Source organism: Myodes glareolus, chromosome 27 (assembly GCF_982192425.1).
Source record: "Myodes glareolus chromosome 27, mMyoGla1.1, whole genome shotgun sequence".
NCBI lineage: Eukaryota > Metazoa > Chordata > Mammalia > Rodentia > Cricetidae > Myodes > Myodes glareolus.
Genome location: NC_142052.1, coordinates 23,076,088 through 23,088,536, shown reverse-complemented (window position 1 = coordinate 23,088,536; position 12,449 = coordinate 23,076,088). Strand labels below are relative to the sequence as shown.

The 12,449-nt window shown below is 48.0% G+C and overlaps 1 protein-coding gene across 2 annotated transcripts in view; it reads right to left on the bottom strand.

The window, feature by feature from the left end:
- Emilin2 (elastin microfibril interfacer 2) overlaps positions 1-12,449 on the bottom strand; it is a 53,703-nt gene that overhangs the window by 16,545 nt on the left and 24,709 nt on the right. For both annotated transcript variants that reach the window (XM_048435934.3, XM_048435924.3), the window contains exons 3-4: positions 9,027-9,202; positions 1,154-3,058 (exon numbers count right to left, since the gene is read on the bottom strand). In XM_048435934.3, coding sequence (XP_048291891.3) covers positions 1,154-3,058; positions 9,027-9,202 — 2,081 coding nt within the window. The remainder of the gene's footprint in view (positions 1-1,153; positions 3,059-9,026; positions 9,203-12,449) is intronic.

The following is a 12,449-nucleotide window of genomic DNA, read 5'->3' as shown; positions in this document are numbered from 1 at the left end:
TTCACTATGAAATACATTCCTCAGAACAAGAGACTGTCACTCAGCCATTTACACATTTGCTGGGTGTCTACACTGCAGTAGGCGCTGCTTTTAGCACCATGGCTGAGCTTCCTAGGTGACAGAAGTACAGGAACCTGCCCTCAATCCACGCTCGGTCACAGTCCTGTCTGTATCTGTGAACACAACATGGCGTCACCCTATCTGCCACGACTGTCCTGGATTAGGAAATGGAAACGGTGGTGACAATAACGACACACATAAGAAATAAATGGGTCGACGGAGGGGGGATTCTCTTGGCGTAGGCAGAGGCGACACATGCTGCCCTGTTCTCTTTGCGGGGTCCCCTCACTCCACCCGGAGCATACGGTACAGATCACTTCTTTGCCGTCTGTCTGTGGTGAATCAGATTTTATTTCCTATTTTCAGTGTGTTACAAGCTGACTCTTTATAAAACACACAGATCATGTGCTTGAATGCTGCCATGAAGTTATACTGTATTGTAAATTCCTGGAGTGCGTGCATGTATGTGCAGGGGTACATGTGGGAGCCTATGTGTGAGTGCATGTGCATATGAGAGAGTAAGTGTGCATGTGTAAGTGTACATGTGCATGTGTGAGTGTGTGCGCGTGAGGGCTGCATCTGTGAGCGTGTGTGAGTGCATGTGAGTGTGTGTTCATGCGTGTTTCTTTTGACACAGGGTTTCACATAACCTAGGTTGCCTTAATCTTTTGAGTGTGTGTATGTGTGTGTGCACATGCACACATGAACATGCATGGAGGGGTGTAAATGGAAGCATGTGAGTGTGTGTGTTTCTTTTGAGACAGGGTCTCATGATACCTAAACTTCTGTTCTTCCTGCCTTCACCTCCCAAGTTCTAGCCACCATACCTCTACCTCCCTTGAGGTGGTGCTGGGAATTGAACTCAAGGCCACATGCATGATAGGTAAGTACTCTGCCAGCTAAACTACATCCCCAGGCTGGTTGGCATTCTCACTGTTGGCATGTTGCTGATTCACAAACTGCCACTGACCTATGGATCATATTTGGTGAAGCACTGACGTAGTTTAGTTAATTCCCAAACCGTCTGAAAGGCCAGCACAGCTCTGCCACATGCCGCAAGCGCATTACTGGAATGCAGTGCCCATTCACTTACTTGCTGATGGCTGGAACTTCACCAGATCTTGCAAGTCTGTAGATATCTGGAAAACATGGCTGTAGAATTGCTGCACGGAGTTCTTGAGGCCAGAGATGTCTCTGGAGTGTGACCTGAGCGTCCCGTTCATCTGCCGGACGCAGTTCCACAGACTGCCCACGTGCTTGCTCAGCCCCTCCTTGATCCTCTGCAGACCCCCGGAGATGGCATCCAGCCGGCTGCAAGTCTGCTCCAGCTGAGACACTCTGCCCTCGACCACAGACACCCCACTCTGAGCCCCGTGAGCGCTCTCCTTGCAGTTGTCCAGCTCAGCCAGCACTCGGCTCTGCAGCCTCTGCCAGCGCTCCTCCAGCTGGCCGCAGCATGGGGCGCCAGGAGATGGGACAGTCCCCACTGTCCTCTCTTGCTCCCCGGTCTTAGTAAACCCACTTGCTTCGGCACTGTCACCGGCTCTGCTGTCACTCAATCCGCTCCGCGAACAAGTCCCCTTGCATTCCGAGTGATTCAGCTGAGAGTGGAGAGAGCTGAAGTCCTCTCGAAGTTTTTGAATGCTGCGACCTGTTTCTTGGAACTTCTTGTACATCGTATCATTGAGGGATTCCAAAAGGCTCAGGCTGACGTGGGTGAGGTCCTCTCCACTCGGCAAAGTGCCATCTATCCCATGAGGCAAGCTCTGCAGACAGATGTCCTCAACCACTTGAACTTTGTCCTTCAGGTGACTCAGCTCCACGAGGATCTGCTCATTCCCTGCCCCTGGCTGCCCTGGAAAGGCAGGGTCCACTGGTGCCAACTCCACATCTGAGCTGTTGGCCACCTGCAGAACGATCCCCAGACGGTCTTCCAGGGAGTGAATTTTCTGGTTGAGAAGCTGTCTCAAGTCACCTACCTCGCCACTGATGGCCCCCCGAAGGGTCTCCTCGATGTAAAAGCAATGCTCTTCTGCGTTCTTCTCCGTCACGTTGATCCTGGCGTCCAGCTCGGTCCATCTTGCATCGAAGTCCACATCTGATTCTGGACCGGAGAGGCGGTCAAACTCGTTGTCCAGCCGCCCATTCAACATCCTGGTGGCCTCAGCGACTCTCTCGATTTTCTGATCTAATGTCTTGATCTGTTGGCCAAAGTCGCCATTCTTTTGACTATCACAGCACCTCGGTTGGGCTGAGGGATCCGGCAGCCGGGCTCGAAGGTCGGCAATGTCCTTTCTCAGGCTCGTCTCCTTCTCGGCAATCAGGTCTACCACCCCCAGGTAGCTGCTGCCGTAGTCATCACACTGCTGCTGCAGGCCCACCAGCTTGTACTCGCACGTGTTCTTCAGGTCGGCCAGCTTCCGGTCCATGCCTTCCATGAGCTCTTCCCTCAGGGCATCTATCTTGCTGTCCACGTAGGCTTGGTACAGCTCGTTGGTTGTCATGGTGACTGTGGGGCCCTGGGCCGCCTCCTGCAGCTGCTTGAGCTGCCCTTCGTAGCCCTTCACCTTCCCGTCGAGCTCCTCCAGCTTGTCGCTCTTGGTCTTCAGCGTGTCTTTGACTTCAGCCAGCTCGGACTTGATGTCCTTCATGCCAGAGTCCTTGCTAGAGAGGAGGCCAGGGAGCTGGCTCGGCTCTGCGTCTCCGGCAAAGGTGCTGTCAGGGGTTGGCTGTGGGTGCACGTGACCGAGCCACGGGGCTGGCCCTTTGCTGCTATCATCTTGAACAGTGTGTTTGAGGTTCTCCTTCAGCCCTGCCATGGAGGACTGGAGATCCAGCACCATCCTGGTGAGCCGGACAACCTTCTCCTCCAGCACCTGGACTTTGGTTTGCTTAAGTTCTGGAGGACCTTGCTTTGGATCTGCTACCTGGTCTGGTTCTGCTGTATCCGTTGGCGACAGAGTTTCCTTAGGCTGTGAGACGTGGCTTGGATCAGTATCTGAAAGAAAGAGCGGGACTTGAATGGCCAGTTTCTACAAGGTGTCTGGAGGAGATCCTGAAGCCTTCTGTGACGGAGAACAGGTTCCGAGTCAAGCAGACCTCTTTTCTACTCTGGTTTTGCTATTTACTGTTTGTGCCCAACTCTGGGAGCTCCACTGCCCTCCTCTGTAAAGAGGGTTGCTGAAAAGTATGCACAGGAAGCAAGATAATCAGTGATGTCTGTCACCCTAATGTCTCCTTATCATATCATATCATCTGCTGTGTCATGTGACTGCATCACTACTCCCAGTGAGCTGTAGCCACCCCACAGTTGACAGCTGGTGATAAGATGCCACAAAGCACGCCAGAGAGATTTAACATGTGGGCACCAATATCCCATATTTGAGGTTTCCTCAAAACACCTCCAGAAATCTTTTCACTTTGCTTAGCATCCTTATACTAAAAGGGGCTTGTTTGCCCTTGTTATGAAGATAATGGATACTAAATGCAAAAAAGAGATGTTTTCCTAGCATGTGTGAAGTCTTAGGTTCAATCCCCAGCACAAAAAAAAAGGAGGAAAAAAATGAAAAGAAAAAGAGAGATAGAAGTATATAAACATCTAATAATCTGACTCTGAGAAAAAGAACCCAGGAAAACAACCCGATAGATGAATAATAGCCACAGTAATGAATCCTGAAATGTGATGACGTCATCAATAGAGAGGGCACTACATTAGAAAGGGGAGGACATTGATAGAGAGAGCACGAAGTTAAACAAGAAAGAAAAGACAGACGCTACAGAAACCACGGCAACGGAGTAAAGAGTGAGAAGCAAAGCGGCCACACCCTGGATGGCAGCAGAGGAGACGGAACTTTGGACAAGGCTCTCACTGGCAAACCTGGCACGGAAAGTAAGCAACCAAACAACAAGGACGTGCCCACAAACAATGCATGTGAGCCTAACAATGAAAGACCCTGGGATCCAGAGCACTGTGGGCATTTGGGCTTCGTGTTTCTTATCTCGTCTCTCTCACACAGGACTGCGACGGCAAGCAGCTTTCAGTTATTAAATCCACTTAGCAGGAAAACAAGACTCAAAACCTAATGTCCAAACTCCTAATGTGCTTTCCTGCAGAGAACTATAAAGAACTCATTGGGATTTTTATTCTATCTTAAGACACTAGAGAAAGAGCTGGCCCCTATTCTCAGGAGAGATGGCCCCATCCCTCACCACAGGTCAAAATGAACCAAACCTGAGGGGCAAGGGCGTAGGGGAGCTGACTCTGCCCCCTCGCCTGAACTGGGTGGCCCTGGGACCCGGACTGACCAGCTCAACTGCCACCCAGGTCCACAGCCTGGTCTTGGGTTGGCCCACCCTAACGACGACCCCTTCTAGGACCTGTTGGAGGTTGTGAAGGGACTGGTCCTGTGGAATGATATCTACAGGATCTTCATGACTCAGGGGCATCCCGAAGGAGTTCTGGTGAGAATCTAGTGATGGTACCAGAAACCGGAGACCTTGAACCAGGCCAGTGACTCACTGCATGAACATTTGTTAGTATCTTTCTGATTGAACAAGAGTACACTGTGTGACACATGGAGGTCCCCAATGGCACCAGGACAAATGGAGAGGTGTTGGAGAGGCAGGAAAAATGAAGAGAAGAGGTTTGTTTGTTTTGCTCTTGTTTTTGTTTGCTTGCTTGCTCTGTTTTGTTTTCTTTGGAGGAGGTGCTACAGAGGTGAGGGAAAGATATGGGGGACCAGGAGGTAAACGAAATCAGGGTGCATGATGTGAAACTTTCAAAGAATCAATAAAGAAGTTCAATTAAAAATAAATAAATAAAGATACTGGCGGGGGGAGTAATCTTCAGAATCACTAAACTAACTAAATGCTGTTTTTGAGCAAAGGAAATGAAACAAAATAAGACACAAGGGTGTCTGGGTATGGTGGTGCACGCTTAGCATCTCAGCATTCAGAGGCAGAAGCAAGAGAACTCTGAATTCTAAGCCAGCCTGGTCTATATAGTAAGCTCCAGACCAGCCAATTGATCATAGTGAGACCCTGTCTCAAACCCTGCCCCCACCCAAAAAAATGCAATCTTTCAGGAGTTATACTTGTTGTGTGACGTTTTGTTTGTGTTCTGACAAATAAAGCTTGCCTGGAGATCAGAGGGCAGAGCTAGCCACTAGTTAACCATAGAGGCAGGGCAGTGGTGGTGCATGCCTTTAATCCCAGCACTCGATGGAAACAGGAAGTGATAGGGGATGTATAGCTGGGATCTCGGGCTTTTGGGGATACAGGAAGGAGGAAGGAGCAACTGGCCACTGCTCCTGGTTCCCTGATGGTTCAGGTCTTTGCCCCGATATCTGGCTCCTGGTTTTTATAGATTAGGGTGAATTAGATTAATGCTTCACATACGTACTGTACTCTCTAAAGCCAGGAAATGAACGACACTACAAAGTGAGAAACAAGCATTTGTTCTCGAGACAAGGGCTCACTGTGTAAACCACACTGGCCTCAAACTTTCAACGCTTCTGTTGAAGCCATCCAAGCATTGGGTCACAAATGCACTTCGCCTTCTAGTGAGCGGCTAGGAAATAAACATTTTCTTCCCTTTCGTGTAACATCCCACTAATATGACAATTTAAGAGGGAGGGACAAAAAAACACCCCAAAGCATATAAAAAAATGGGATCAAGAATTTTCAGACTGGGTAACAGTAATATCGAAACCAAAGGAAAACTAAGCATTGTCTTAAAAATTCTGAGAAAAAAATTCTGTGCCTCCACCCCTGCAAACACACACATGCGCGTGCGCACACACACACACACACACACACACACACACACACATACACACACTACATACATACAGAACAAAAGTTCACCCCCTACATAATCTCTTCATGAACATACTGGAGGGGTAGGGATATATGTAGCCCAGTGCTAGACTGCTTGCCCTGTATGCAACAAAGCCCTGGGCTTATTTCCAACACCTCATGAACCAGGCTTGCTGGCTTGTGGCTGTAAACCCTTGGGAGATAGACATAGGAGGGCCAGAGGTTCAAGGCTATTCTTAGCTACATAGCAAGTCTGAGGCTAGCCTGGGCTATTTGAGACCTTATCTCAATGGGGAAAAAGAAAGAAAAAAAAGCAGCAACTGCAGGCTGTGTTCAAGCCAGATGAAAAAATGAACCAGATTCCAGCTAAGAGAGGTGGGTCCTGACCCCAGGGTGACAGAAGGAGGAGGACTGGTCACAGTGGGATGGGTGAGAGGATTTCTGAAAAATCTCTTCAGTCAGAGTATCTGCTGCTGTGCCTGAATGGAGCAGAAGACATAAAAAGATAACCAGAGGTGAGTTTGGGGTGATGTAGGGATAAGAGCACTGAAAATCAAGCAAAGGAAAAAGACGTACAATTACTAACTCCAAAGAATCCATAGTGCACTATGGGGCACAGCTATAAAATTCTGTGTGGTTACTATATTGTATACTGCGAATATTGATGGTGCAAACCACATGGTGTAACTGGAAAACACAGCTGTGCCATGGACGAAAGAGAGTGGCAACTTCACCTTCCATAACGAGAAGACACCAGCTAAGGAGGTAAAGTCCTAGACTCAGCGAGTGCTCACATGAGCCAGAGACCTGGCTCAGGAGTAGAGCACCTGCCTCCTGCCACCAAGGCCCTGGGTTCAGTCCTTAGCACAGGGAGAAAAACAAAAAACACTGACAGTAAATTACCTCCAAGGCAGTGAAAAATGTCATCACTCTCCTTGTCTCTAGTCCTCATAAAACCGACAGATTTGTGAAGCTACACATATGTCTAAACTTTGATATATAGAACCTGACCCTAGACAAATGGTCAGGATTCAGCAGGCCCTTACTTCCCATCACCCAGAGCGTCCCTCACAGGCCCTGCCTAACACTTACCTCGAATGAGCTGGAAACTCTGACTTCCTTATGTTATGCTTCCCCAAGTAGCTAATATCCAGCCTACCAGAAAGAGAAGGTCAAGAAGTATTTCCCGGGCAGGCATTGTTTTAGACAGGGTCTTTGTGCCTCTGCACATGCTGAGATTACAGACATGAAATTCCACAATAGGCCTCTCATTGAAATTCAGCTACCATAGCAACGATGTTCAGATACGGATACAGGGCTGGAGAGAGATGGCTTAGAGGTTAAGAACAGAGGACTTGAGTTCAGTTCCCAGCTCCCACAAAGGACAGTTCACAAATATCTGCAACTCACAACCAAGAGAGCCAATGCCCTCTCTGGCCTCTTTAAACATGTACAACACACATAGTGACAGACAGACAAACTCTCTCTCTCTCTCTCTCTCTCTCTCTCTCTCTCTCTCTCTCTCTCTCTCACACACACACACACACACACACGAACATTAAACAGAGAATAAAGGAAGTCTAGCCCCATGTGGCAGATAACCTAGAGGGTACTGTGTGAAGGTACTATAACCCAGGCACAGAAAAGTAAACACATGGGACCGTCCCTCTGCATAGACTCTAAAGAGTCAAACTCACACACAGGCACAAGGGGTGGTGGGTTCCAGGGGCTGGGGTTGGGGGAAGCGGAGAGGTGTTGACCAAAGGCATGATTGATTACATGTATGATTACATTCCAGGGATCTAAAGCACAGCATGGGTGGTTAGGGTGCTAACTTAATGTGGCCGCCACTCCACACTGCATACTAGATGAGGTCATTCATTGCCTTGTATATCTTGAGCACATCAGTCTCTAAAAATGTACTATTTTAAGGTTAAAAACAAAAACAAAAAAAATGCGTGGTGGCACTTGTCTTTAATCCCAGGACTTGGGAGGCAGAGGCAGCTTCAGGCTAACTTGATCTACAGAGCAAGTTCCAGGACAGTCAGGGCTACTCACAGAAACCCTGTCTTAAAAAAAAAAAACAAAACATAAAGTTAAAAAACACATATTTTTCTATGTTTTATAAATACTCCCTAATTTATGTACATTGTTTTGGTAATGAAATTTATTGAACAAACTACTTTACAAAAGATATTTTGACTAATTACTATTTTAAAATGTAAAACATCTCATGGGAAAAATAAAAACCAACAACAATTTAAACATTTAATTTCACAGGAGAATATTGGTCTCATTTCTTTGAAATTAAAAAGAGGGGGAAATAAAGTCATACACAGGAAAACAATTACCCATAGAAGTTTACCCTGTCATTCTTATGCTTTAGCCAAAGGCGAGCAACACAGAATCCTGACGTGTGCGAGAATCCTGACACGTGAAAGAATCCTGACACTTGGGAGAATCCTGACACGTGAGAGAATCCTGACACTTGGGAGAATCCTGACGCGTGAGAGAATCCTGATGCGTGAGAGAATCCTGACACTTGGGAGAATCCTGACGCGTGAGAGAATCCTGAGGCGTGAGAGAATCCTGACACTTGGGAGAATCCTGACACCTGAGAGAATCCTGACACCTGAGAGAATCCTGACACTTGGGAGAATCCTGACACCTGAGAGAATCCTGACACCTGAGAGAATCCTGACATGTGAGAGAATCCTGACACTTGGGAGATTTCTGGCACTTGAGAATTCTGACTTTGGCTTAGCTTTGCAAACAGTTCATCCAAACAGATAGGACCAGTCTATTTTATTTTATTTTATTTTATTTTATTTTACTCTATTCATTTTCATTCACTTGCTTATTGAGACAGAATCTCACTAGGTAGCCCAGTCTGGCCTCAGACTGTCGGTGATCCTCATGCCACTGCGTCCCAGAGGTGCAATACTCCTGGCTAATCTACCTATTTTAAAAACAGAATCTTAACTTCTTTCGATTTAGATATAAGAATAAAGGAAGTGCTTGACAAGTGACCCTAAGGAAGCAATTTATTTGCAAGGAAGTGTCCCAACCTACTGTACCTGCTCCTTCAAATACCATTGTTCAATTGTCCATCAAAGACCCTGCCATTTACACCAGGAACATCAATTTACCTGTGGCTTTCTTCAGGTTGTTTCTTGGTCGAGCAGGTGGGGGCCGGGGGCTCTTCAGGGGATCTTTGGGGCTTTCTTGGCAGTCTGCTCCTCTAAAACCAGGACAGCATCTCCATTCCAACTGTGTCACTGTCTTGTACCTAGTGACGAATCTGGGCCTGAAGTTCACCCGATACCTGAAGACAGAGAGGATGGGGTCCCACTTTAGTGACCACTATAGGAGCGTCTCTGGTCCTCCCCAGCTGGATCTTGCTATGATGTGACGTGTCCTACACAGGTTCTGTATTAAATGGCGGTAATATTTTGTGTGGTTCCGAAGGCCTGTCTTAGGTGGGGCCTAGCTGGAGGAGGTGGGTGCTTGGGAGTAGTGTAACCCTGCCTGCTCCTCTCCACAGCCATCCTACCTCCTGCCCACTGTGTACAGCCCTCCTCTCACATGTTCTCGCTGACAATGCGCCCTGTGCAGGAGTGTGGATCTAAGCAGCCACGGACCGGATCTCCGACAGAGTCAAAGCAAATCCTTCCACCTCTAACTTTTTTCCATCAAGCATTTGATTCAGTCATTTAGAGCCCTCCCTTCTCTTTATTGCTTGATTTTGGCTTGGCGGATGGTTTGGGGTTTGTCTTGCTATGTAGCCCAAACTGTCCCCCAACTTGCAGGCCTTCTACATCAGGCCCCAAGTGTGGAGATTGCAGGTAATGCTACCAGACCTAGTCCTTCCGTAGCTTAGATTCGGGGTGACGACCCATCCCCATAACCTCTGTTCACAGACACTTCCCAGACTTAGATTTGGGGTGACGACCCATCCCCATAACCTCTGTTCACAGACACTTCCCAGACTTAGATTCGGGGTGACAACCCATCCCCACAACCTCTGTTCACAGACACTTTCCAGACTTAGATTCGGGGTGACGACCCATCCCCACAACCTCTGTTCACAGACACTTCCCAGACTTAGATTCGGGGTGACAACCCATCCCCACAACCTCTGTTCACAGACACTTCCCAGACGTCAAAGTGAGCTTTCACGTCAGTAGCAACCTCTGTTCTACACGCCACAGCTCTTTAGCTTTGTGGTTTCAAGAAACATCTCTGGAGCCATTGCCCCCCCACCCCCGAGGCATAAGTTGTCATAGTTACCTCTGCAGATTGTGATTGTGGCTCACAATCTTTGATAAAGATGTCTTGGTCCACACTTCCTAGGACAGAAATGTGGAAGCTGCTATGGTTCAGATGAATGTGCATGTGACAAAGGTTTGATCACCAGCCTGTGGGAGATTATTTAGGAAGTGGGACCTAGTGGGAGGGTTAGGTTACTGGGGATGCCCTTGAGTAGGAAACTGAAACTTTGACCCTGCCCACTCCTCTTGCACATGTCTGTTGCCTTAGCTCAGGCCCCAAAGCAACAGGGCCAGCAAGTATTGGCACCAACCTCTGAACCCTAAGTCAAAGCCTTCTCTCCTTGAAAGCTGCCTAACAGAGGCGCTGGGGCCTTGCTTAGAGCCCCAGTGCCAGGAGTCAGAGTGCAGTTCAGCGGGGAAGCCCTGGCCTAGCAGGGACCTGAGATTCGAGATTTGATTTGGAAAACAACAATAACAACAACAATAATAGACATTAGAGACCTTTCCTGGGAGCTGTAAAATCCTCTGGACCCACTTCTGGGCCTGGGACACTGACAATCCAACTTGGTAATGATAATTCAGCTTGGCAGGCACGCATGAGGGCCAGAGACAAGGGATTCGGCCAGGCTTCTGCTCAAATCACAGACAAAAAGCCCAACCACGCAGGAAAGCCCTTTCATACTCAACCCTGTTTCCAGTTTCTGGCCTGGGGACCCCCTTCACCTTCTCGTTTCCACACTAGCGCCAGCAGCAGGACTTCTCTGGGGGCCAATTTCCAGAGAGAAACGGGGCTCTGCATCACTCCCTTGGGGTTGCTGTGGGGACCTCGGAATGAACTGTGGGACTCAGTCAGCCAAGCAACTCTAGGTTAAGCACCAGCTTCAGAGCCGTGCACTCAGTTATGTTCCTAGGGAAGTCACAAATGACTATGGGAACAGTCTTCCATTTTCCCCGAGAGTGAAAATCTCAACCCTGAGCCCCCATGAAGGCTTCTGCTCAGCTGTCCCGCTTCCCTGGGCTGTAGTCCTTAACTCCGCTGTCACAACCACCCAAGGAATGTGGACACGCGGCTGCACCTAAGAGGTATGCCTGGAATGGGCCTGAGGTGGGGCTTGAGTGTGCGCCTTTCGAGATGCTCCTGAGAGAATCTCTCCAAGGAAAACCAAAGAGGAAGCCTGGGAAATTAAAGCAAAAGCAAAAGCAAAACCTAGGGTAGTCATGATGGGGCTGGGGGCGGTGACAGCTCAGAGCGGGCAGATTCTTTCCCAGGCTCTTCAGAGCGTCATTGGTTGAGCCAATGACATGGTTCAATGAATAAAGGCACCTGCCACTGAGCGTGATCCGAGTGTCACCTCGGGAATCCACACGGAGGAAGAGAACAAACAACTCAGCAATTCTCCCTTTGACATTCACATGTACGTATACACACATACATGCTCATGCACACATACACATAAGAACACATGCATACACACACAGACTCATTCATACATACACTCAAACATACTTATATGCTAATGCAATGCTAATACACACTGACATATACTAACACACACATCACAATACAATTACACAGACATTTTCACTCACACACACATATACTCACACATGCATATATACCATAAATACATATACCACATACAGTATACTCACACATGTATACATACCACACAGACACATATACATGCACATCACACACATACACACACACTCACTAGACACACAGAGACACACACTCATACTCTCATACACACTCACATACATGCACACAGAGACACATACACACACATACATATTCCAAAAGGGAGAGAGATAAACATAGTTTTAAGTATTAAAAAGAAATTGCATTGGCTCTTTTTTAATTAAAAAAATTCTTATTTTTACCCTCTATCACAAGCAAAAAACCACAGAGATTTGAGATTGAGTGAGCTGCCCAAGTTCATTCTTAGTATTTAGAATGGAAACTTCTGGGTCCTTCTGTGCCACACACAGTCTCCCAGCATGCATTAACAGCCAGTCACTCTCTCTGGCAGATTCTCAGCTCAAAGCAGGGCTCCACCTGGAAATAGTCCAGAGAGCGCTAAATCCCTGGGAGGAAGCATCTGAACTCCCGCACATCAGATGCCTGCTTGAGCATCTTCTCCGGTCCAGGTAGACGCTAGTATTGGGCTCCCTCCCACCCCCACACTCCTGGAATCCCTTCCCACAGAGGGACAATTGCCCCGCACATCTTACATACTCAAGCAGAGCATCACGCTAGAAGAATGTGTAACCTCAGAAGAGACTCTGCTTCTCTGAGCA